General features: G+C 38.2%; 1 protein-coding gene across 5 annotated transcripts in view; it reads right to left on the bottom strand.

Annotated features, from left to right (window-relative positions):
* LOC119796645 (spectrin beta chain, non-erythrocytic 4-like) overlaps nt 1–27,862 on the bottom strand; it is a 107,409-nt gene that overhangs the window by 28,152 nt on the left and 51,395 nt on the right. For 4 of the 5 annotated variants that reach the window (XM_038305280.1, XM_038305281.1, XM_038305282.1 and 1 more), the window contains 4 exons: nt 25,683–25,773; nt 18,251–18,397; nt 3,523–3,786; nt 2,750–2,974 (listed from right to left, as the gene is read on the bottom strand). In XM_038305280.1, the coding sequence (XP_038161208.1) occupies nt 2,750–2,974; nt 3,523–3,786; nt 18,251–18,397; nt 25,683–25,773 (727 nt within the window). Of the gene's footprint in view, nt 1–2,749; nt 2,975–3,522; nt 3,787–18,250; nt 18,398–19,028; nt 19,443–25,682; nt 25,774–27,862 lie in introns of those variants that run through there. The other variant, XM_038305284.1, reaches the window with a different exon arrangement.

The following is a 27,862-nucleotide window of genomic DNA, read 5'->3' as shown; positions in this document are numbered from 1 at the left end:
ATACAGATGGGTTCATGTTTGACTAAGCAGATCCTAACCAGCTATGTGACTGCAAACCAGGACCAAGTCATCATCCCTCCACCACCGTGCTCAGCAGTGTGTGTGAGGAGTTGGTGCTGTCTGCAAACACAACTCATCATCACTATATTGGTTTCATCCTTACAAATGTTCCAGAGGTCTTGCTTTATATTTAAAGACTTTTCAAAAACTCTCACTCTTCTTTAGTTGATCTGAAGGCAACATATAGTTTGGGGGTCTGTAGCTATCAACGCTGCTTGACATAAACATCCGACAAATTTCAGGAGTGGCAGATAACAAAGGCGGCCTTGATGCTCAATTCCGATTTTTTTGTGAAATCCGATTATTTCGCCTTGCCGTTCACATTTCCATATATATGTGACTTATAAGTGATCTCTTGTGTAAACTGCATTCATACAGCTTAAGTGTCCTGCATAAGCAGTAGAGGATGCAATGATGTCACAAGTCAGCGTGCTTCGTGTTTACGGAAGTAAACCTGGATGTAGTCCTGGAGAGCATCTAGCTATCTTTCCAAACCTTAAAAACACAATCTTTTCAAGATGGTTAAACATACATACTGCTCTCTGCATGATCATCTGCCATGGTTGATGTTTTTCTTGCCTTTTCTGCATAGCAAGAAGCAGAATAGTGAGCTATGTTGGGTATTAATGGCGTTCAGGTCGGATGAATGCGACCTTGCCGTTCAGACACAGGTCGCATTTGAAAAGATCAGATTCGTTTTCAGATTCAGGACCAAATAGCCAAGCAGTCTGGGTTGGATTGGAAAAAAATCGGATCTGTGTTGTTCAGACTGCCATGAAAAGATCAAATCCAGGTCGGATGTGGGCCAAAAAATCAGATTTGGGTCACTTCAGGCTGCAGTGTGAACGTAGACAAATTAACTCAGATTAATCGCTTTAGTGCTATGGTTCTCCTCTTTTGGGACTTTGAGTTTTTAGTTTTCAGTTCTCACTCTAAGCAATTTTGTTTTGTTGACCTTTGTTTTTTTTTTCTCCGTTCAGTGCTATATTTAAGCCAGTCTTTAGTGACTCTCTATTGCCCATTTGTGCCTGTCTCATTTCCCCTAGCTCCCTTCTAGTCACTTCCATCCACACCTGCTCCATATCAGCTGATTACCCCAGTCTTTGTTCTGTCTCCCATATATTCTCTACCTGTGGAGTTCCTTGTTGTTAGTTGCTTCCTCATCTCTGGCCCCCCATTTGAGTTTTCCCTGATGTTTGCTGGTTATCTGGTTCTCAGTATTTTTTGTGTTTTTGGATGTTTGCCTCCGTTTTTCATTAAATCTACAAGAACTCATCTCTGCCTCACTCCTGCACGCCTCCAGGACTCTGAGGCGTGCAGGGAAGATTGTGGCTGATCCCTCGCACCCCAGTCACAAACTATTTCAGTCACTACCCTCTGGCAGGAGGCTGCGGTCCATCAGGACCAGAACCTCCCGTCACAAAAACAGTTTTTTCCCATCTGCTATCGGCCTTATCAACAAGGCCAAGACTGGTTGTTTTCTGACCATTTAGTGTAAGAAAATGTCCTTTTTGTTACACTGTAAATGGTAAAACCACAAATGTTTATACTTATATTGAACTTTTTGTTTAAGAAATCTCCTTATTAAACTTTTCACACAAACTGACCCCCTTAAGGTGATGCAGATCCTATCATAATTTACTTACTATGCAGTAACTGAGTTGTACGCATTTGAACCTTTATTATAATTTTTTTTTCTCATTGTTTGATAGATTACTAATTTTTTTTTCGAGCTTTTATTGTCATTATACTGTCACAAGAAGAGAGCAACAAAATGAACTCTCTGCATTTAACCCATCCCCCTTCGGAAGCATGGGCTGCCAATGTGCGGCGCCCGGCGAGCAGTGTAGGGTTAAGGGTCTTGCACAGGGACCCAGAGTGGCAGTCCGTGGGAGTGGGGCTTTAACTCAGAACCTCTAGATTCTAAGCTCTATGCCCTAACAACTAGGCCACAACTCCCCATTGCTATGTGAAGTAATGTCTTATGATATATTGACAATTGCTAATTGACATTTTTCCCCCACTTTTTTAATACTATGTTACTGATGTAAATAAATGTTGAAACCTCTCTTTTTTCAGTCAAATTTTTATCTTTTGAATGAATATTTCACTTACCTGCACAAGTTTTTAATATGCAATAAGAAACCACACTTCTTTCCACTTTTAATCTCGTTCTAGCAAACTTTAGCATGCCTAAGTCAGCTTCATTTGTATTGAAAATACTTGCCAAAAAGTGAAATGATGGCTAGTAAAAATGATAGTAACTTTGGAAAGCCACTAACAACCGTTGTTGTGAGCAAAAAAGTTCATTTCAAGCCCAGACCTCTTAGTATTGTGCTGACCCAGCTTTGTGACGTTCCTTGGCCTGACACCAATTTCCACTTTTACAAACAGCTGACTGTGCAATATTTAGAAGAAAGAGACTCTAAGACCCCTCTTTTCATCCATGTCAGTAGCATCAGTCTGCGTGCTGTATTTTATCGACCTGTGACCATAAACGTTACTGAACCACATATTTAGACAGAGGACCTAATACTACATTAAATAATTCTAGAAGGTAGAATTTTCATTTTTTTCTAAATAGCCCATATCTAAACAACTAGAATAATTATCAAAAAGTGAATTCCTAGCATGTCTTATATTCTTTTTAAAGATCAGTAGAAATGTTCTTTTGCTGTCTCCAACTCACAATCTCATCCTCCAGGTCTCGCCCGACTTGATGAACGTCCTTAGATGCCAGAAGAAGCCTCCGTCTCTCCTTCAATGGCTCGATCAGTCGGGCCATCCTGGTCTCTACAGCAGCTTGTCGCTCCACCACCGTGCCTTGGATCTGCGTCTGCTGCGGGATGGAAGCCGCCTGAACCTGCAGCTGACCCACCTCCTTATACCACTGCTCCATCTGGGACTCCATGGTCTAAAAGAGAGAGAGCGGGGGGTGGAAAATGGTAGACAGATGAAGGTGAAAGTTATCTAGAAACCTTAACAGAAATGTAACTTTTCAGTTCAGTTTTACATAAACTTTTAATCCAATAAAAAGTTTTATTTTATCTTATAATTAAACAATATACATTTTTGAAAAGCAGCGCAGTGGAGAGAATGAATAAGTTAGACAAAGATAAATTTCTAAAAGATGCAACAATAAAGTAATAACAAATAATAAAAAACAACTACAAAAAACACTTTTTGTTCTTACATATCAGCATTTTCATACAGAACATTTACTTATAAAATATATGTGTGATTTAACTTTGGTTTGTTTCTCGTTTATAATGTTTTTCATTTATGTCCCCTGAAAATCCTATTAAACATTCTTTATTAGAATAAAAATAAATTTAAAACAGGACACACAGACTTGCTGCAGAACTGACCCCAAAATGTTTTTAATTGCTAAAAGAACCGCCCTTTTAAACCAGGTGGTTTCTGGGTCAAACCTCAGCTGGAGGCCTGTTCATTTACACCTACATGGAGTTTCTTGAGCTGTTTGTTGACGGTGGTGAGGTCCTGTCCCTGGTCCACGTAGGACAGCTGACACTCCAGCTGGCCCAGCCTCTGGTCGAGGCTTTCATAACTCTGCACCAGCAGGTCCGCCTTGTTGGCCTCGAAGAGCTGGCGGGCTTTGGCCTGGGTGGTGCTCTCCAAATCTAGCCAGCAATCCCTGATCTCCTCCAGCTTCTTCCGGACCACGGGGCTCAGCTCCGGCTTCTCCTTAATCAGCTGCTGGCCTTCCTGGGTGGACAAAAGAAGGAGTAAGACTTTTTAAGACTTCAGAGCACTTGGACTGTTGTAACTTTAATTAGATTAGGATGGAAAATGCACATATAATCATGCTTAACTGAGGCCGACCCAAATAATTTCTTTATTTCATAGCTTCAACCTCATTAATAATTTAAACAATTTAAACCACACTGGCCTAAGAAAGCCAAAAATACCTCCAGAACCCCCCACCCCCCCCTGTGCTTTTCCTATTTCTGCCTCCTTTTGAACCCCATCCCATTCAGAACCCCCCGCTGGGCAAACAGATGGAGCTCCATTCTTTACATTCACCTGCTTCAGTTCATTTATTTTCATTCTACCCCAATTCACACTAAAATCCTTCTCCTATTCAACACCAATCCAATGGAGCCTATGTGCTTCACACAAAGAACTGATTCCCCATCTATTACAGAGCAAATAGGAAAAAAATGCATTTTTACAGCATGTTTAGAAGTAAAAAAAGAAAGAAAAACAAACTGTGTTTGCATGACAATACAATCCTAAACACACGAACCACAAACTCATGAAAGAAAAGTGAAACAAATTGTGAAATTCAAATTAAGGTATTTGGATTTTCCACTGATGTTCTTTTTAAAAACTATGCTTACACATCACTCATGCTTATTAAGGTTCCTTTTTTTATTTTAGCCTTGTTAGGTCAAGGTAAAAATAAAAAAAAATGTTAGTATAGTACATTTCAGCGGTAAGGGAACTCAAAGTGCTTTACATTAAAAAAAGATCAGAATGTACAGCAATACCCTTAAAATAATAAAATAAACAATGGAGCAAATCACACAGCAAATCTTCAAAAGATGAAAATCTTCACACAAAATAAAAAAATAAAATCAACTAAATATACATGATGTGTAGTAACATTAAAAAAAAACAAAGCATGAGTTTGATGATTTCAGTAACAGGTCACACTTTAAAGGTGTACCTGCATCTACAGAGCCAAGAGTAGCTCTTTGGACCTTCCTCATAAAATTACTTGACAGGAATAACTTTGGCTGAAAAATAAAGTGGAAATAACTATTTTACATCACCTAGCGAAGAAGAACCTCACACATTTGGAACTTAGCAGGGGGGACATTTCTGACCTGACCATTAAACCCTCTATGCGCAGTGACTCATCATCCGTGGAGAACAACATCCTGTCTGACTCACATTTATCCACGTACTGCTCTATCATTGCAAACTGCAAAAAATGTGATGGGGGGGCCCATTTAGTCATTAGGGCAAAGTGAAAATTTACAGAAACATGGATCTGAATAATAAACCTTCACTTTCTCTCCAATTACACACAAACAGGGGAAGCAGAGGCAGTCCACACTACATCACTGTGATTTCCAGTGTAAGTGGGTTATGTCAGCTTTCATTCTGCTGTTGCGTCCTTTTCCCGATGCAGATGTGTGCCATCCGCTGCAGTGAGTGAGTGGGAGCGCTGCGTGGGCTCTAGCAGCTTCACCCACGTTACGGAGCTGCTTCTGTATCGCTCAGTCTACACTTCAAAAAGAGCCGTGATTCTCTACTGCACATGCGGATATCATCTGCATAAATCTCATAGCGAAAAGGAAAATCCTTTCTCTTCTTTCTGGGTTAAACTGACTGCAGGATTCAGATGTCCAATTATCAACAACTTTTCCACCTTAATGATGTTACGAGTTTGGAAGAGACTTTGTATTTTCTCTAGAAAGAGGAGCAAATGGAGAAATCAGGTTTTGTGTTAGGAGTTTATATAGGAATGAAAAGAGCTACTAAGCAGGCTCTTTCTCACATCTATTGTTGGGGAGACAACATGACAGCTATTAAAAACATATAAGGATTTTGGTGTTTTCTGCCAATATGTGTCCCTAAAAAAATGTATTCTAGACAGCTATTGTTGACCTTAATTTCTATTTAAAGAGGGTTTTTGAGGTACACACCCACAGAGAAAGAGGTAGAAACCTGCAGGACAGCAAGAGACAGCTCCTGACAGTGCGCTGATGCTGCCAGTGACAGATGGGTCATACTAACTGTACTGCTGTCTGGTGTGGATTTTACTGCAGACATCTGCTAGTCAGTGTATCCGTCACATTCAGGCCATGGCAGCTACTGTGTCAATATTTACGCTAAGTCTAAAATGCTCCGAATGCTCCGAATTCACAGTCACTCTACTTCCTGTTTTAGTATCTTTGAGAATTTTGTCAGCTGTACCTTTGTTTTGTTTTTGCCCTTAGGTGCTAAAATAAAACTAGAAAAAATAACATTTTGTCTTTACTATCATCTAAAATTAAAACCTTAAATTAAGGGGTTTAAAACACACAAGACATTCATGTAATCCAGACTAACTGTAGTCGGAGAATTTAGTTTCTCTCACTTCATATATTAATTTATGTTATTAACTCACTATAAAAGTTTTCACTCAGCCTGTTTCAACCGCAAGGCCTCACAATTCCCATGCGTGAGGGTGTTTGTAGACCAGACATACCTTCTTCCGGTAACAAACCAGATTCTCTCTCAAGGTTTAATCATAACATGTTACTGTTTAAGTGTCTGTAATGTGTTTTGACTCTGACTACTTTCCATTATTGTAAGTAAGGGAGAACAAACGCTGCCCAGGCAGAACAGGGCTGATTACCAAGCAATACGATGAATATGATGAACTGTTCTCTCTTTGCAAAGATATGAAAATAAAGTGCAGACTGAGTGAAATCCATCGATCTCCGTTTATTTAACAGGAGCAAATAGTTACATACCTTTTTCCCAACTTCACTAACATTGAAAAGCTTTGTAAAAAATTTGATTGTGTTCCAAGATTCTGTGGCTGCTTAAAATACCTGAAGTGCATATAATCCACTGCTGTGCTTGACATTAGATATGAGGAGTTCAAACTGATAAATTATATTTGATTTTATCCGGACGAGAAATCCTCTCAATTGAAATTACTTCAGTTCAAATTATATTTAATTCTTTCAGATTAAAATTTGTAAGCCATGCTACCATAAAGCTACCATGACGTATTTTTCTCAAAGAGCAATAATTGTCTCCCTGTAAAAAAAAATTCAACAGTCATATGTTTTCATAATTCACTATGAAATAAAATTATCTTACAAGGTTGGAAAGAGGAAAACCAAGAATGAATCTGACTTATGAAGAACAGGCAGGGAAACAGAGCAACAGAGCATATTTAATGTAAGAAGCCAACAAAGATCTAAGTGAGTATATATATATGTTAGGAGGTGTGTGCAATATAGGGATTTGCAATTAATTTCATTTTCATTATAATAATTTAACAAAATGCAATTTTCAAATCCAGATTCACTCTGTTTTGGCAGCAACTAACAATTATTTTGCAAATCAATTAATCTGTTTATTGTTTTTATGATTAATCGATTAGTAATCAGATAGCCAAAGATTCCTTTAACATTTTTTATGAAATTAAACTAAATGAAACTCAAACTTTTCCACTTGAGGAGTTCTGCATAGAACATATTGACAAATGAAAAACTTTTCTTTTAGTTTTTTTTTTTTTATCTTAAGCGCTAAATGGAGACCCAGAGGGAGAACCAGGACACGCCGTAGGGACTATATTTCTCGGCTTGGGATTCACCCAAAGGAGTTTGCCCAAGTGGACCTGGGAGAGTTGCAGCTTGCACCAGATTTGTGCATGCAAGTAGAATTAAGCACTTATTTACACAAAGGTTATAGCAGCAACGGACTATGGACAAGCAGGATTTCTTAAAAAAACTGAAAAACTTGAGTGAAACATCTACATGCTTGCAGGTAGTGCAAAAAGAAAAAAATAATAGTAAAACCACAATATTGGTTTTAAAATATCACTATTTTCATTTTAGGCAAACTCCTTCAGGATAAGCGCAATTACATAGAAAAAAGGTTTGTCAATAAGGGAATATTTGCTGCAGAAAGAAGGGTAAGTATGGAGACTAAGAAAGGAAGACTAATTAACACAGACAGACCAAAGGAATATATCAGAGATCTTACAGGAAATAACTCTAAATACAAGAAAAAAAACTCTAAGAGGCTAAATGCAAAGAATGAACTAAGATACAGACACTTCCTTACAACAATAAGCCCAGAGAATATAACTAAGTAAAAGCACAACACCCGTACAACCCTGAAGAAAACCAACAACAAAAATACTTCAATTAGTTCAGTATTTTCTACTGGTCCAATTAGCACTAAGCATGCTAACTGAAGCCTTAGTCTCAGATTTGCAGGTTTTTGTTAATAACAATTTATGCAGCAAGAACGCTACCCTACCGCTCTCATAAAGAAATTAAAAAAGATAATAATGATAGAGAGTGAGTGAAACAAAAATTCACTGTGAGGCTGATCTTGTCCTTCTTAATGAGGTCACTTAATTATCAAGCAGTCTGAGTGAAAATCCAATCCCCAATGGATTTAGGCTTAAAAGTGCACAGAGAGAAGCGCATATTCACAGAGCACTGATGCTCATTTCATCATGCTCACATATACAGTCCCCTGAAGAAATTCACCTCTAAAGCTCATACAACATTAAGAGAAACACTTTAATGGTTTTTAGATCTACAGAGACAAAAACCTGATTTTTAAAAATTTTGTATAAAAAAAAAACATATAATAGCTAAAAAAAAACTTATCAGTCTCTCTTTTTATAACTAACTCATCAAATTTTCCTAAACCACTCATCTCATGGGATTTGAACCCTTCTTATCCAGATTAGTGTCTCTGACTGGCTGAGGTTCAGTCCAGTCATCCTGCAGCAACAGAACACCACTTATTGAATAAACACCACATTAAGCATTCAGAACAACGCAAACGTAAGCATATAGATCCGGATCTCTGTACTACAGCAACACCAACTGAGGGGGCTTTGCTTCATTTACTTCCCTGCCTGTTCATTGTCTCATGACTGTCCTTAATGAATAAAACAACCAACTTAATCATTTTTCCATCCACAATATTTTCACCAGTGATCTCATGTTTTTGAAGGAATCCACCATGATCTGCAGGTAGAAGTGAAGCCTGGTTATTCTTAAACATCCGGATTCATGTGGTTTAACAGAAGAATCCAGCAGGGAGTGAAGAGAGCTAAAGAAGGTGAATACCGAGGAATTTGTGGGGAAAGCCATAAAGTGCAGGGAGGAGCAAATAGGTAAAAATAGGAACCACTAAAGCAAAAGAAAGTCTGATGAACAGATGAAGAAAGACTACTTAACACTATTTAACAGAGGAGCTTATTTTAAAGTCGTAGGGAATCGGCAATTGCAACCGTTGCATTTCCGAATTCTCCCAAGTGGTACACGACTTTACGCGAGTGAATAAAAAGAATGTGATTGGTCGATTATAAAGGCAGCGGGATTGTTGTGGCGGAAGGTTTGCAAGCATGTTTGGTTGTGGCTGCTGTCTCTGAAGGATCTTGCTAATGCTAACCAGTTAGCAACTTAGTGCTAGTAGGTTCCCAATGGGAAAATCCATTGGGACCAAAGTAGCGCTAAATTGGTGACTTAGCAACGACACTGTCAAGGAACGCTATGGACAGAGGAAACATGCAAGAGGAGGAGAGTTTAGTGTCGGAGGTCGTGTATGAGTCTCCTCCATCATACATTTTTTATTTAGAGGAGGAAAGTGGGGATGAAGTTGTTGTAGAAGAGGACGCCAGGGCGGCAGAAGCTTGGTTTGGTGTAGAAGGCTCACACCCATGCATGTTTGAGCCCTTGCCTCGCAACGCTGCCAGTTCTGTTAGCTCTACGCCTGCTGAAGACACAGACGTCCATCCCAGTGAACACTGGGACATAACTCAATGGTAAAGTAAATTATTCTTATTTCTTATTTCAACCGTTGCATATATTAACTGCGACATATAAATCAAGATGCTATGACCCAAAAAATTTGATTGACAGATGAGTGTTGATATATGAATTTAGGTGTACAAGCTGACCTATAACTAACTGGCCTGCATAAGATAACAAAAAAACCCACATATTTTAAGACAGGATTTTTTTTAAATAGAAATTTTCTCTATTTTTGGACAATACAGTCTAAAAAAGGGTACCTTTTATATACATGTGTAAGCCAGAATCATATGACATTTGAATATGACGAAACCAAAGAACAAGGAAGAAACTAATAAGGCAACAGAAAAATATAAATAACAAGGAAATGATTAAAAACAGACACTAAAGAAACATCTAAGGATCATAAAATCACTGCAGTGCTCTTGTCCTGTTCATCCACACAACTATGAACCCCTTCAACTTTCCACCTAAACCAGAAGTAACAACTGACAGCCCTGTTATGGATATTAATGTGAAGGATATGTGGCATATGCTGGAAAAACATCTTGGGTATAGGACATTTATTTCTTCAATAAATATCAACACCGTCCTGTGACCTCATCCCCCTCAAACCCCCCTTGGATTTAGGAACTGCAGCAGGGATTTTATTGTTGCTCTGAAACAAAGGGCTAGATCTCTGAAGTGAATACCCATGTCCACATGTCTGTGACGGACAAAGGAAGCGTTCCCGGTTTATTTCCAGGTTTCAAATAGGCACACGAGCATTTCCATTCCAAACACTCGACTAACGTCAAGGGTGGATGGGCTCAGAGATGCTATTACAGTATTTTTTGCACAGATAGCCGATACAATCCCAACTCTATCCCATCAATCAGTATAATTTAGCAATAAATATGCTCAAATATCAGTTCAATACAAACATTAATGGTGGATCCTGGCAGGTAAAATCAGTCCTCAAAGGATGCTATTTTGTTTCTATACCGAAAGCTTCTGTAAAATAAATCTAAGTATGTGGAAAAGGTTTGACAAATACAGATCGTAATCACATTCTGGTTCATGACTTAAAAAGAGCCAGAGAGGAACAGGAAATGGGAAGAGGACTGGATGGTGGAATGACCTTCATGGATGAGCTGCGTGCTGACCCAAAGGGGGGCAGGAAGGAACCAACAAATCTGATTGGTCAGCTGCAGCTTAGCAACCGCCACAAGCACATAAAACAGGAGACACTTTGCTCCAGTGACTGTTTACCGTCACTAGAACCTGATACATCAAGAAAAGGTGAATCATGACCCTTAAATCACGTCTCCTCTGCTTGGCTGTCCTCCGCTCTTTACCTCTGAACAATTACCACTTAATCCACTGCTCTGTGCTTTCCCCCCTCACGTTGAAGTAAAGGCTTTAAGAGTTAGCTCTCCTAATCTTTGTTCATCAAATTCGGCAAATGCCAATTCAACTTTAAAACAAAGTATATAACGAAGCTGTCATGATCTGCTCCGGAAGCTGCCCTTAATTGCTAATTTCACTCCCCTGTCTGCCCATTTCTTATCATCTCTGATCTCATCCACCTGTAGATTCTGCTTTATATTCAGTCCAGACCAGCTATGGTGGGGAGATTATTGTTTGATTTCTGTTTGTTCCCTGTTTGCCTTCTGTTAGTCTCCTGTCTGTTAGTCTTGTCTCTGTCCCAGTGAGGAGTTTATTCTTAAGCTAGTGTCCTCAAGTGAGTTATTTCCCTAACCAGGTGGTGAGAGCGTTTCAGCGTTTTCCCTAGAGATTCTGTTTTCCTGATTCCGTTCCCTCTCACCCACTGGTCCTGCCTGTCTCTGTCTGATCTGCCCACCCGAACCTCAGTTGGACTCCTGCTGGATTCTGCCTCTCTGTGCATTTCAGTCTGAGCTGGATGCTCGACGCACGGCACTCTAAACCTGCCTTCATGCTCTGATGGATTCCTGGAACCCGGATCTGTCCATTCCTGAGTGGATCGTAACCCCTGACCGGACTGTGGACTCCTGGATTCCAGTACCACTCCAGTCTGATCTGAATCAGACTGGAGCCGCTTCTCGTTGGCAGTGCATTGGCTTATCCTGCCTAAGATTGAAAGGATGGACTGAACTGTTTAACCAGAGCGGCAGTGATTGGGTGGTGCCCCGCCTTCTTCCTGCAGCAGCCGCAAACCGCAGATCCACAGCAGTGTGCTTCTGTCTTGTTGTGTTTGTTTTAAGAAATGTTTTGAACTTTCATACTGGCTGTCTCACCTTGAATACTGGGTCCCATCTGCCCTGTTTATGACAGAAGCCTCAATATTTCATTAAGTTATTGCGATGTTCATAATGTCTGCAAGGAGTTTCAAAAAATATATATTCTATTGACATGAGCGTTATTACCTTATTTTAAATAAGTGTGGTGTTATCTTCTAGAATTGGTGTGGTCAGTTTTAATTCAGTAAAAAATTCTTCAGATAATTGAGAGCACTTGCAAATCAACCACCCCAGTTTTTCCTGGGTTAGTTTGGCCTAAAAGTCAGAGGGACACGTCAAGCATTCAAGCTCCTTTTCAGCAAAGGCAGGTTAATTAAAATGTCAAAATAAAGACAAAAACTTGATAGACAAACAGGCAAGCACCTTCTGTGACTAAAGCAGCTCTAAAATCTGGAGCAGTTTCTTCAAACTCTCAGAGAACACCAGCAGAGAGACACAACCTGGACACATGTCCAAACGAAATTATTGTAGATTTCAGAGGAAACAAGAACAAGTGGAATCCTATTAATCCTGTCATCAATGAAGAAGAGGTGGAGGTGGTATATATATATATATATATATATATATATATATATATATATATATATATATATATATATATATATATATATATATATATATATATATATATATACATATGTGTGTGTGTATCTTGCATATATAAGTCTTGCATGACCATATTAAAATCTTGGTGTTTAAAAGCAATAAGAATATTAAGCCTTTATGAAGCCCTGATGATGTGATGAAAAACAATCTGCTTCCTGGTGTGATACTGTTTATTCATATAGAGCCAGTTCACAACACATGTCATCTCACCTACATGTATGATTATCTCAAGGATCATACAGTCAGGTTCAGTTTTCTATCCAAGGAAAAACCAGCTGATTCCATCTGGAAGACAGTTCCTTACACCAAGCATGCTTGTAATGTAAATCCCTTTATTGTCCCACAATCGGGATATTCATTCTGCATTTGAACCCATTCCCTTGGGGAGCAGTGGGATGCCATTGTGCGGCACCAATGGAGCAGTGTGGGGTCAAACCGGGTACTTGCAGCCTTCTCAGAACACATGCGCACTGCTCCCACTCCTTAGGCCAACACTCCCTACTGTAGCGACAGTAGAGAGGAAAAACTCCCTTTTAACAGGAAGAAACCTCCAGCAGAACCAGGCTCACTGTGAGCAGCCATCCCTCGAGAACGGCTGGGGTTCATGGAGACAGAAGCAGGGATAGAATAAGAAGCGGAGATACAAAAGGCAACTATCAACCATGAAAATAATCAACCAAGATATAAAGATGTGTGTTCTGTAACCAAGAAATGACAGATCTCTGAGGTGAAAAATGTTTATTAGACTTTATTGTCATTTTGTACACACAGAGTGTATACAAAAAGAAATTTCGTCAGGCATTTTAATTTTTAAAGTACAGCAGTGATAAAATGTAAACATGGTGATCAAATGTAAACATAAGACTCGTATATGATTTACAGCCTCCAACATTCAGTGCTTTTTTAAATCAACATTCATGTCCATTAGAGGGGATTAAAACTTAATAGGTAAACAACTGATTTCCTGTTAGTTAAGAGATCTTTAAATAATAAAATATTACAATATTTCTCATTTAGAGGAATATAGGCTTGTAAACTAGCATCAAGTAATATTTAGGAGGGCTAAATTAGCAATAATCAAATGCAGGCTCTTATATGTCAGAAAATTTCCTGTAACGAAAAACATATCAGCGTAAACTTTGAACTGAATTGCTCAGATAGATTTATAAGAAATTACTTTATTTCTGTAAAATCCTTGTTTTTAAAAATAAACATTTTAATTTATTTTTTAGCATGAAGGCTACACATAAATCTAAAGAGAGTCAATAAGTCGATGCAATCACCAGATTTTCATTAGATAGAAAACGTTGAACTAGAGATGACATCTCTTGTGAATTAAACTAAATTGAAGTGCATTGAAGTAAAGTTAGTAAACAGTTTAGTCTGCTATTTTTTTTCTATCGTATCTTCTGTTGTATCATTTACCACAGGTGTTGAGCTTTGGGTATCTTTTTTGATTGTCGTTTCACCATATATCTGATGTTTAGTATGTTTTTAAAGTTCCTGCAATATTTTTTTTATTTATCTGTGCTTATTATTGTTTCTTAGTTGCTTGTCTTCGTAAATAGCTTAATACTCCAGAATATTCAATAGAGGAGGAAAAAAAACATCATAAAACAATCTAGCTGGAAATGTTCTGACATATTAAAAGAAATAATTGCTCCCAGAGCATGAACTTCAACTGTATAAATGTTAAGATTATTAATACAACAATAATAATACAGATTGGTGTGATCAGTAATAAAGTCAGAAATGTATAAAGAACAACAAAAAAACCTAAACAACATATAACTTTAAAAAAACAAAGAACTCAAAATATTTTTTTTATCTCGTAAATGAAAGAGTATGGTTCTGCATCAACACTGCAAATAAATAGAGGAAATTACAGAGCATTATATTTGCAGGTTACTAAGCAACCCCCAGGGAGAAGGCATGCAGGGTGAACATGGCTGCCACATATGACTTCAGAAGCCAAACATTGTCAGCGTGCCAAAAAGCCAGGCAGCCTGTGGTCATCACAGTCTGCTGCTGATGAGCAGGAACTGGAACCAGTTATTAAAAATAACAGCTAACCCTTTAACCGTTTCAAATACCAACTTTATAAAAAAAATTCTCCCGTGTGTTATAGAATAAAAGGAAAACATTTCCAAATAATAAAATCCAAATAAACTTTTAGCTTGATCTCCTCCTGCCTCTTTTAAAGAAACATTTAAAATAGAGCTGTTTTTTTGTAATCATACTCTTTTCCACATGTTTTACTCCTGAGTTCATCATGGAAACATTCAAGTGTCCTAAACATGATATATCTTAAATCACTGCATAATTTAGGATCTGATGATCAGATAAGTTAATTAGACAAAATTCACCCCAATTAATTAAAAAAAGCATCTTTTTTATGCCAAATGTATTTTTTTTTTTTTCATCAAAACGCTGATTTTTTTTTTAGATTGGATATATTACTGAGTTTCTGGGAAGAACTGGGTCAGAGTGTGTGAAAATAGGCAGCATGAAAACTAGTGTTGCACTGATACCGATACCAGTATCGGGCAGGGCCCCGATCCAGCACTAAAATGGTGGTATCGGCGAGTACCAACAAATAGGGCATCGATATCATTTTGAGAGCCAGAAGTTTATTCAACTATTGTCACTCATTCCTGGTAGGCAATAAAATGTCTACTGGATTAACTTTGTATTAGTCTTTTTCCTGCTTCACAAAGGTAGGCAGCAGCTTGTATTATTTTACATCCAAGTAGTATGCAGTTCTTCATATATACACACAAATTCAAAAAAACTGAAATGTTAGAACTGTAAATATACAGTCATGTGTTTATATTACTGTTTTTATGTATTTTATTTTACTGTTTTCAAGGCTGCACTTAAAAAAAAAAGAAATTGTCTGGAGAGCTGTTCTTTACGAAATTTCTTTTTGTTTACACTTGTGTATACAAAATGGATCTGTCTCTAAGTCTCTCACATCAATTGCAAAAAGAAGGTATCGGTATCGGCAAATACTGCACAGCCAGGTAAAAATGGCATCGGTGCAACACTAATGAAAACAGTCTGACTGGCCTTCAAACAATGCATATGTAACTCTATTAGCATCTTTGCACAATTTTCACAAAAGATAGGTACGTAAATTATGGCTTGGAATCATAATTTTCCCTTTGAACCTTAAACAAAGAGTTAATAGACTTCCATTTATCCCCTTTTTCTTATGTCCTATTCAGCTGGATCTCATTAACCTTATTTCTCTATTCAGGTGGATCTTTTCTTAAACAACTAAGTTAACCTAATATTGAAGGATAGAAAGGAAAAAAGGACATATTTTTAAGAGCACTTTGTTGTTGTATATAATTACAATGTTTCTATATCTAGCCTCCAGTCTCCAGTCCAGATGTGTAAAATCATTAGTGCCACAATTATGAAGGCATTTCTTTGGTACTCCTCATCTGAGGACATTGATGCTGTCCGTGCGTGTGTGTGTGTGTGTACCGATGTGTTTGGCATCTGTGGAGCAGAAGAGGTGACCCTTGATTGTAGGGCGAATTTAATTTTTTATGCTATCCATTCCAAAGATTAATTACCTCACCCCAAAATCCCAGGAGAATTTCTTTTTTTTCCCCCATTTTGTCCCTGAAAAATAAGCACAGGGTCACAGGAATGGAAGAAGAGGCGTGGAGGGTGCAGCGGTACCCCTTGCTGGATGGGAAAGGATAGGCATGTTCAATTTATAGCATCTAATGTGGGATAAAAAAAAAATGTTTACGAAAATTATAAACAAGAAATTATTTTCAGTACATATTAGATTTTATCTTCTTCCATTATGTGGTTTTATCATAAGGAAATATAAAAAAAAAATGACACAAGTTTACACAAATCATTTACAAACATTACTTTTTGCGCTGTTTTGATGAAAAAAAAAAAAATTTTTTAAAAAGATTGAATAATTGTACAACTTTACCGATTGTTGAACTCATTTAAGAGTAAGGTTAATATGTTTTCAGTCATTGAGGAGGTTTTCTAAGGTGGTAGGAATCTAATATGCATGCTTAAATATGTACGTCTCCTAAATCTTTAAGGTTAAATAATCCATTCTTGTAATTAATATTAGAAACACTGTAAAGCAGGGAAGTGGCAGCATCAGGCTGAGGGGAAGTTTGACTTATAGTGGATGGAGATGTCTCTTCAAAGTGTACAAATTTATCTGAAAATCCACCATTTCGGTGTAAAAACAAAATAATTAATTTAAAGCATCTGGATATGAAAATGATAAGACAGGGAAATAATAATGTTATATAATTTTGTGAAATATGCTTAAAGAGCACAATATTTCAGGACAGTAACCATCTGGAAAAATACAGAGTTAACAATCATTATTGTTGAAAATGAAGAACCGGCAGTATTTTAAGAGACGCATCAGGTCGAGCTCCAATACTTCTGGCATTACTTTAAGTTCAACAAGCTGTGCTTTAGTTTGTATGATGGCCACAGCTGTTGAGGAGAAAACACAGAAGATGGAGATACTGTACTATGGCAAAAGTTTTTTTTCTTTTTTATGATGTAGTCAAAGAAGGAGCTGAGAATTATATTGTACTTAGAGGCTTGCAGCCAATAGGATTTGTGGAGTTGAGGAGAAGCTGAGACTCTTGCAAAAGAATGTTCAAATGTATTTAACATCCTCAGATGGAGAGATAGAGCTCTGGCTGGGGCAAACTCAGTACATACATTTATACAGCAACTCCCAATACACACACACGCTCCCTGGAACTATCCCACCCCTACACAAAGAACTTTCTCACAGTTGAACATTTGGTTATTCCAAAGAAAAACATTTCAATTCATCAAGGACATACATTTTCGCCAGATAAACACTCAGAACAGGTCTCCCATTCACAGCATGAAGGAGACTGTGTGAACTCATTCTTATGTCTCTTTCTGTCATCCCCACTCTTAACTCCCTATATAACTAAACTCCAGCATACAGACTGGTACAAAACTTCTAAACAATCACCCCTATTTAGACAGAGAAAAGGCTCACTGAAAATATCTTATCTCACAAATAGGCCAAGGAAAAATAAGCTTCCACAGATTCTAAAGCTGGAGGTGCATAATGAGAACATCATGGTCCAGTTGCTTATACAGTAAGCAGAGGGAGAATATATGATGGGTATATGGGCTGGTCATGGGACCAGGTTGGGCTGTTCTACTTTTAATATTACCATTGAAAAACAGTGTGTGTGTCTCACATAATACAAACTCTGCATCCACTGCATCCGTGCCTTATCAGGTAAAGATTATGATAGTAAAAAAAAAAAAAAACACAGCCTGTTTTGGGAATTTTTTTTAAATCTTCCCTACCTAAGGAGTCCATTGCATATCAAAAGCATTTTTCAATCTATACACAGAACTGAAAACAGATTACTTCTGGATATGCCGGAATTGATGCTAACTTTTGCCTTGATTTCAGCCTCTTCAGACGGTCAACATAAGTTATACTTAGATACCAATGTATTAAATTGATTTGTTTATTGTCTCACATTTAAATAGTGTTTTTTAGTTCCAGGTAAAACGTATCCAAATAATATTTAGGGATATATCTATTCCATTTCCTGAAGTTTTCTTTGCTAGCCAGAGTCCAAACGATCACAATATCTGTCAAAAAACTGTTCCAAAGTCTGCAGTCAGAGCACTTTCACTGAGCCATCAGATGCACTCAACAAGAGAGTGACCCAGAAACCCTCCCGCTCCAGGCAGTCAGGCTGTATTGTCTCAAAAACCCGAACAGGCAGCACTCACCTTTTCGATCTTATCCAGCCATTCCTTGTTCTGGGCCAGCTCGGCCATAAAAGCCTGGTGCTTCTGCCATTTCTTATGAAGCTTTTGGGTCTCGTCGCGACTGCTGTCCCTCGCCATCAGCATCTTCTCGTACACCCAGTCCCCCAGCTAGGGAGGCGAAAAGACAGAAAGAGGTGTAAATGTTGGAGAAACGCTGTGATCAATGTTTGGAAAGATGATTCCCTGAAACATCAAAGCATTTTTTACCAGCAGATGCATGAAAAAAAAAAAAAGATTTTTAAGACTGTGGAATATATTTGGTGCTGAATAGATACAAACTCTCAGGGGATCATAAACAAAAACAGATTTTGCATGTTTGCCTCACATTGTTTAACACAAAAAGTACAAGTATTTAGGTTGAAATACAAGGTCAGACAGAAAGTAACTGGTAATGACGCACAGCAGTCACATGTAGGCTGACACACGTGTCACAACAAGCATGGCTGCAGGAATTCACATGTGCCTGCAACATACCAGCTTACATTACCCCCCACCTTAAGATCCATCCACTCAGCAAGCACCCCCCCCCCCCACCTGGCACCCAATGATACCCCAGCTCCTGGTAAGAGTAACTCTACATTTTATTCATGAAGGAAAATGTTGAAAAAAAGGGGTGAAATATATTCAGGTCAACATGAGCTGTCTCCCTGATCATCCTCATCTCTGCCCGCCCCATCTTTATCTCCAACCTGCCTTCCTCCTCTCATCTCATCAGCTAGGAAGTAGAAAACTCGTTTACCAGCCGTGGTTAATGAGAGCAATCCGGGGGGTTGTGGCAGCTGAAGGCAGCCCCTAATGTCAGCATCCTCGCTCTTCTGCCGATAGATACACACATGCAAAGATTTTCCTTGCTGCTTCAAAGCAGGGCTGAGCGGAATGAAATCATGGAGCGGAGAGAAGGTAAAAAAGAAAAGGATCCAAACACGAGCCGGTGACTCAAAGCTGAGAGGAAAACGGTAAAGAATGATAACAGTGAGGGAGAAAAGGATGCTTGCTCTGATGATGCTGAGGACTCACTGTTCATCCAACCAGGAGAGGATGCAGGGATGGGGGTGGATCAGTATTGAGTGTGAGCATGAGGATGACTGAGTGAAGAGGGGGAAAAAAAATCACCCTCCTCCAAAAAAACAACAATAAAATGGCACTGAGCCCAGAGGAGCCCCTCCCTTGCATCACTCCTTCTGCGATTGAGCGGGATGATGGGCTGTTTGGAGGAGAGATGGAGGTGGGGAGGAGAGGAGTGGGAGGAGCAAGGAGCCCTGGACTGGATTTTTTTGGGGGCAGGGGATGTAGGTAACGCCTCCGGGCTCACCGGTCATGGCTAATGAGGTTGAGAGGAGGCGGGTGGAAGGAGGCTGGCTATAAACAGCGTTAACAGGGGAAAGGCTTTCAAAATAATTTATTTTTTCTTGCTTCTTCGAAAGTTTTCAAGCTCAAAACAGCTCTACAGCTGCTTGTTTGATCTCCCTCCTCCTGCCCAGCATGCTGTCTCCCTCTCTCTGCAGCTGTACTCTCCGATTCCAGCCCGCCTGACGCTGCGGCAGTGATGAAGCAGAGAGAAAGGATAGAAGAGAGAGAAAGAGCAGAAGAGAAGCAGATTCCCTGTTTTTATGAATCGGGGATGGTTTTCACACATCATCACCTCTTCTTGGAGTTCTCACACTCCATCTGTGCACTGTGCAGACATGTCGGGAAGCAGACAGCAGAAAATAGGCGGCTCACTTCTTTGGAGGCTGACAGGAGTAGGTGCATGGCTGCATATAGCGGTTGCACAAACCAGGCACAGGTTTGCAGTCTGATAGGAGGATGAGGGGCTGAAGAGGATGAGATAGAGTAGTGCTTAACAAAAGGATGCAGAGGATAAAAGGAGGAAGGTCGAAGGAGGACTCATGTTTCCTCATCATGTTGGTTTTCAAAGTTCAATCCAAACAGTAAATATGAAAAAGGCCCATTTTGACAAACCCTCAAACACAGAGACGAGTTTAATACAATTACTCATGTTTGTGTTCCCCCACAATAGATTCCATCTGATTAGGATTTCTGTGACCTTTTAATGCTTTAGACCATCAACCTAAAGTTGATGTTACACAGGAATAATATATAAAATTATTATCTTATCAGTGAACCAATCCAGACCTTTTTTAAAAGCATAAATACTGCAGAGTTCTGAATTGGTTCTGGTTCAGGTAACCCAACTAAGATCCCGGACTGATTACTGTCAGGCCCGGACAATAAAGAAGTAATATAAAAGCAAAATTATCTCAAATCCACTTGAAATGTTGCAGCAATAACAGACAAATTTTATTTAATATCCCTTCAATAAAGCTGAATAAAAATAAATCTGAAAATAAGAGAGTAGGGATGCACTGATCCCATTCTCGAATCGGATATCCGAGTATAATTAGCTGTATTTTTATTGAAATTATGGACACCAATACCATGTACAGCGATCTGGTGAATAAAATGTTATGATTGCAACGCTGATTGCATGATTTCACAGAGCACAAACAAGAGCTAGCAATAATTCCATGATAATTTGAGAGCTTTTTAAAAAATGTTCAAGCATGGTTCAACAATAATATTGGATCGGTATCAGAAATCGACCGATACACTCAGTCTATGTATCGATACTAAATTGTATTAAAGAAAACGGATCGGTGCATCTCGTGAAGAGAGAGCTAGAATTTCTGACCTTATAAGTAAAACTAAAGAGGACTGATATTTAGTAATTACAGTTAATGCTTTTATTCCAGTAAAGGAAAGGAAGTAGATTAGTCATGTGACGTTTGTTTGGTCATGTGACAGTGGTGTAGCAACCGGTACCGGTAGCACGATCTGTACCATCAGCTCATTTGCGCATGTGCAACCATATATACATCCGGGTCGCCCCCAATTTTAAATTGTAAAAAATATCTAAAATACGTTTTTCCCTCCTCCAAACTAGAATGTGTTAAAGGTTAATAATGTATTTTCTGAGAAATTAAATGCCTTAAAATCCTTTCTGTTTTATCACTCGTCTGTACTGGAAATGGGGTCCTACGCTACTACTGGGTACTTTTCTGCCTTAGGATTTAGGAACATAAATCTAGTATTTTTGAGGGTTTTTTTTTACCGTTTGTGCTAATCTTATGGTAAATAGTGCATAATCTAAAGAAAGAAACAACTAAAATGCAGATAAACATGGTTTAATCATATTTGGCCAGAATGCTCTGAGCATGTCCAATGATGATGTCAAACAAGCTGTTTAATGGAAAAAATGTAAGAAACATCAAATTGTCTCAGAAAAGTCATACAAAACTTTTTTAAAGATGTAGTTTAGCATTCTTTAGTGAGTTAAGGATAGAAATAATGAGACGATGGTACGGATCGATAGTGACTCTCAGCACTGTGGTTGTTTTTTCATGGTTTCAAAAGGGTGAGGATGCATTTAGGATTCACTATCTGTAAATATTGGATATCAGACACAACAGTAATATCCTTATCAGACCAGATTGTTGATAGTGCTTCCCTAGAAATAATAATTGTTTTTTTTTTACCTGGAAAATACGTTTGCCTTCACTGCAATTTCTCCTCTTCTCATGTGGATGCCACTAATAACGCCACCTCAGAGCAGCTGCAGCATGGCATTACAGCACTTCTGGAAATTAGGTTCCTCTCTTGGTAGGCTGAACAATGTCTGAGACCTCTTGCAGCCAAAATAAACATGTTTTCATGACTCAGACATTGGCTAAAAAACAACAGTGGCTGTCACTGTGAAGATTAACTGCTGAAAGAGTCATGTCATCTAAACTTAAGCAGAAATAATCAACCTCTGACAGGTAATCACTGTTACTCTGGACCAGTGATGGCCCCTCTTTTTCAGGACAGGGAGGGGCTGCTGCTTAGTGAGCACAATTCACTAGGATTACTTAGGGGTGCTTTAATTAGGGATGCACCAATCTATGTTTGACTTCTGATCCGATACTTTAACTTAGATATATGCAGATCCCGATTCTGTTCCAATACCAGAGCTCTGTTTTCTTTAATGTTATGATCATAACTGTCATAAGCTCCTTCCCCAAAGCCAGTAGGATGTGTATGATTCATCTAGACAAATATAAACCAAAACTGAACTTTAGATCAGTACATAGTCAGAAAAGGGAGCCATAAAATCAGTAAACGGGACAAACTATCCCCAAAAAACAAATATGTAGGTATAAAGGTTAAATCGATTTATAAAACCAAACAAACATCCATAAAGGGGTTAACTTTTGTGCTGTTCCAGTCTTACATAACCTAACTTTAATAAATATAATGAATTTGCCCTTACAGATCAGGTCTATTTTTATCAATGTCTGATTTATAATTTTCTTTGATATCAGTTATTTATATGGGTTTGGTGCAACCCTAGCATGAACCAATCAATTACCAATTTGGGCATGATTTTGAGGTAGAAATAGCATTATAAAACATTTAAAAGTTAAAAAAGTTGATGTTGCATGATTTCTGTCACTTTAATTACCAGTTACTGATGCTGGATGGCAGCTGATCTCACCAACGGTCGCACAATTAGTTGTTGTGTTTGGGGGGCAAATATTTTGTGACAAAAGGTCAGATAGGTCAGATGAAATAATCATAGTGAGATTTTTAAAATTTGATGATCAGAAATATTTAGGTCAAAAGAAGCAGAAAGGAGCAGATGCTCCTCACAGTTATGTATTTCCTATGTTTACTCAAGCAAGAGTTACTGGATGAAAACCTTTGATTTAGCCAAAAAAACAACAAAAGAAAACTATTAGGACTTCAATGAGAATCATGAAGGCAGACATTCCCTCCATCCAGAACTCATACAGGTCACAACAACCTACCTTTCTGTTTTTCTCTTATTTACACAAAACATTGGCTGTACATACACATACATATATGACTGTTCTATCCTTTACTTTACTTTCTCTACAGTTAATTATATTTAATGTTTGCACACCATGAGTACTTAAAACATATGAAATTTTCCCAGTTTATGCACAAAATCTTGGCAAATCATGCTGATTCGGATTTTTTTAATTATTATTTTACATAAAAGATTTGAGAACAGAATTAAATTAGGAATATGAACTGTAAACAAATGTACCTTTGGAGCTGACTTAAAAATGTATACATGTTTTAGAGATGGCATCAGTAGCAGAGAGAGAAGAACACAGCCTGTACATTGAGAGTCGAAGTCTCCAGCAGAATGACACAGTGTCACACTAACAAACAGGGCAGATGACTCTTTGTGATGCCTTCTCACGTATGACTGCCTGATAGTTAAAGTACAAGGGGCAGCATTACTGTATGACTGATACATGCTGATAGCTATTTAAAGTAAAGTACTGTATTCACTCCCTATTTTTAATTAGTTATAAGTAATCAGGCTGCTTAATTATATGAGTTAAACAAAGAAAAATTGTTGAGTTCTTGACCAAAAAAGAAGACTGTGATCCTCCAGGCTGTAAAAGGGGAACCAGTGGGGCCACACCAGCAGGGGGCCCTCAAGAGTAACAGTCATTGACAAAACAAAGGGCAGCCATTGCATACTGTTAAAAGAACAGACAGAAGTTGTCTTTCTGACATAAAAGTGAACTTTCTGAAATTACAATAAAGAAAAACAACTTTGAGTCATGTTTGAACTGATGCAGCTTGGGCTGTGTTTTACGCACCCAACTTCCATTTCTATATTCAGAAACAGGAAGGTGTTAGCTTTCAAATGATGTCTCACATGTAATTTGAGCTTACAGTTCTTAAGTTATTTGCTTTTACATTTGAGTATGCAAAATAGGCAAGGATCACTTCAAAGTAGGAGGTTTTAAGAGGTTAAGGAAGTCTATTGATAATACTTCAAGATCATTTTTATTCACATAACACCAACAGCTCTATCTGCACAAAGTGCTTCATGAGCAAAACAGCTAAATATTTAAAGTAGAGCAGTGGAGAAAAAAAGACTAATCCATGACACCAACAGAAAAAAGATTGTCAAACTAAAGATCTAGAAAGTAACAATGAATAATAAAGGAGAATAAAAAACAAAAGAAAAAAATGTATATATATATAATAGCAGCAACTGTAAAAAAAAAACACTTAGGTCATCATACAAACACCAAGTAGACATTTGAGAAAGAAGAGTAAGACATTAAAGGGAAGTCAACACTATGGGTAATGGGCTCATTTGGTTTTTTTCACATTTGCAAACCAACTAGGGTGTGTTTAACTAGCTGGGGACGGTAAATAGAGGACAGTTCCAAACTAATAGGGAGATGAAGTAGACCAGTCTGTAGGTATCAAAGGGAAAGTGTGGACTGCTGGAAGAACTGCGGTGAACTGGTGATGGAAAAGTGAAATGGTGTGCTCAAAGATGACCTTTGAGTATGTTTGGCTCAACCTTCTGCTGTGAAGCAGGATTCTCCACCATGAACATAATCAAAAATAAATATGGATCCAGGCTCAAATTGAGCACCTTGATATGAGCTTTAGAATGGCTTTGTCTCCATTCAAACCCATGTTTAAAGCCTTGCAGGGCAGCATAAAGCCCACTGCTCTCATTAAGCCATAAAAAAACAAAAAAAAACAACAAATGGTCAGTTCAGGTGTTTTATGTGAATCAGGAAATTGTCTATATACCAAACTGAACGATTGTTGTTCTCTACTTCAAAAAACACTTTAGATTTTAAAATAGAAAAAAAAAATTTAAAATATTTTTTTTTATTTAAAAATTCAATGTATAACATGGATTCATAAACACTTGCATTTCATTTCAGTGTTAAATTCTGTTTAAAGTAACAGATTATAATAAAAAATGTCTCTGGACCTTTACTGGTTGATGATTTTCTTTATTCGGACTCCGTTGATTTTTAATTAATTACCCCTGTGCTAAAACATATCAGCTGGAAGGAATGGCTGTACTTTAGCGAGCTGTCAAAGAAGAAAACAGCTAGACTGGACCACTGCAATCACCTCCCTAAACAGTTTAAGGGTATTTTAAACCCCCATTTAAACATTGTTTTTAATTTAATTATGCTCCATATCTCCCCAATTAATAAACAACCATAAAGCTTTCATTTGTACATTTTTCCTTAATAAAACAACCTTCAATATTAGCAGGAATAAAATAGAATTTTCCGCACCTTTAGAATCTAAACACTACATCCTTCTTTTAAAACTTTAAAAGAGGGATCCTACCACACCCCCCATCCATCAACCACAAAACCCAGTCACTGAGGTTCCTTCTTGACTTAAACACAGTGATGCAAGTATTTTGTTTTCCACATATCTTACACTTTATATACTTCTTTCCCTCTCCCTCTGGATAGTGAGGGGATTTTCTGTTATGGAAATTGCGGTAAAGTATTCCCGATACTACCAGCTGTAGTATTCCTACCTCATGACAGTCTTGGAGAAATCTTTGAAGTTCCCATTGGTCATTCAGTTTTTCCAGCCACCGCTGGGCAAGCTCCCTGTTCTTGTTTCCCCTGAAGAAAAAAAGAACTATTCATATCTTCACAAAACATTTTAGAGTTTCAGTTATTTGGAGACTAGAACATCCATACACAGACAAAGTTGCTGGTACCCCTCTTTTAAAAAAACATAAACCAACAATAATGACAAGATTAATAAATACAAATTCTATGTAAATTAAAAAATAAAAGTCAGGCATTGCTTTTCAACCACGCGTCAACTGGATGATAAAAAGAAAAAAAAAAGACCTCATGAAACAGGCCTGGACAAAAATGATGGTATCCTTTACCTGGTATTTTGTTGCACATTATTTTGAGGCAGTCACTGCAATCAAAAGGTTCCTATAACTGTCAATAAGATGTCTGCTCCTCCCAGCAGGTATTTTGCTCCACTTCTCAGGAGCAAACTGCTCCTTTTCCAGATGACATGTTTCAGCTCCTTCCTTCCTCTTTTCTGGTGTTTTTAGCTGTGTTTTAGGTCATTATCTTATTGAAACCAAGCTTTCTGACACTGGGCATCACATTTCTCTCTAGAATCGCTTCATAGTCTAGAGATTTCCTCCCATTCTGCAAAGGTTCAAGACAGCCTGTACCGGATGAAGCAAAGCAGCCCTGGAACATAACAGAGCTTCCTCCATGTTCCACAGTATGGACAGTGTTCTTTTCTTGATATGTTTATTTTTTAAGCTTGTGAACATGGAGTTGATTTGCCTTGGCAAAAATTCAGAGTTCATAAGACATTCTTCCAGAAGCTTTGTGATTTATCCAAATGTAGCCGGGCAAATTTCAGTATGGCTTTTTTATGATTTGTTTTTATCCATGTTGTCCTCCTTGGTCATCTCCCTTTAATTCCACTGTGGCTCAAATGATGGATAGTGTGATCTGACGCTGATATTTCTTGAGCCTAAATTTCACCTTTAATCTCTTTAAAAGTTTCTTTGGGCTTTTTCTTCCCATTAGTATTACCTGTCTCTTTGATTTGTCCTACATTTCCCTCCTGTGTCCAGGTCCAGGGATGTTGGCTACATTCCCAAGGATGTTAAATTTCCAAATAATATGTGCAACTGTAATCACAGGAACATCATGGGGATGGTTTTATAGCCTGTACTTTCAATGTGGCTGTTTATGAATTCTTTCTAATCTCATGAGACTTCTTTTTCCTTCTCTCCCTCTGGTCCATGTTGAGTGTTATATAAACCATGTCACCAAACAGCACAGTGGCCCTATACGTAGGCCCAATATGGTGCAGCAATGCTTCAAAGTAATGCATTTACCTAATGTTTTTTTAACTACTAATGATTCCGGCAAAGCTGTTTATCTGCTGTCTTCGGTGGATCTGTTTACTAGCCAGTGCAGGCTGCACTGTGGGGGGGAAGAGCTGTGGATAGCACACTGCAACCAAGGGGGAGGGACCAAAAATGTGTGCTTGTTCAGGTCCACAGTTTTTTCAGAAATTCTACTTTAGATTTAAATAGAATAGTAGTAAAAAAAAGTGGAATATTTTTGTTTTGTTGAGCTGTGGTGTTTAGGGCTAAAGAGAGGCCAACTATAGTGCACCATAAGCATTGGTGCAAACTGCTTTTTTTAGGGGGGGCTTTACAGGTACAGGTCTGTGTTTAGCTTCATGAGGTGTATGCAGACATAGAGCACGAGGTGAGTTCAGAATAGTTTTATAGACAAAGGACATATCACGGCTTCGTAATTCATGCTTGGCTAGGTCAAAGCAATTTAGCCTGGTTGAATTTAATATTAATACAGGCTGATATGGGCGGGCATAGCAATAACTCATTAGTACACAGTACATGTCTTTTGGATGGGTGAGCCATTTTCAGTGCATATCTTAGTTTAAGAATTAAAAAAACTGGCAAAATCTGTATAAATCTGATTTGTACAAATTCAGAACTCTTAAATGCTCATGTACTTTACCCGCAGCGTGGTTCTTTGTGTAAATCTAATTCAGAACGCATATAGATATTTTCATAGCTGTTCCGCCTTCTTTTCCTGCAAAGAACATAACAAAACCTCAGCTGTCACCCAGATTTCATGGTCAACTGTCTGGTTTTGGAGCAAACAGAACCTTTTGTCAGCCTCTTTGTCTTGTTGT

The sequence above is a fragment of the Cyprinodon tularosa genome, unplaced genomic scaffold, assembly GCF_016077235.1.
Source record: "Cyprinodon tularosa strain WSP-4 unplaced genomic scaffold, ASM1607723v1 ctg554, whole genome shotgun sequence".
Classification (NCBI taxonomy): Eukaryota; Metazoa; Chordata; class Actinopteri; order Cyprinodontiformes; family Cyprinodontidae; genus Cyprinodon; species Cyprinodon tularosa.
The sequence above is the reverse complement of the archived record's forward strand: the minus strand, read 5'-3'. Positions and strand labels throughout refer to the sequence as shown.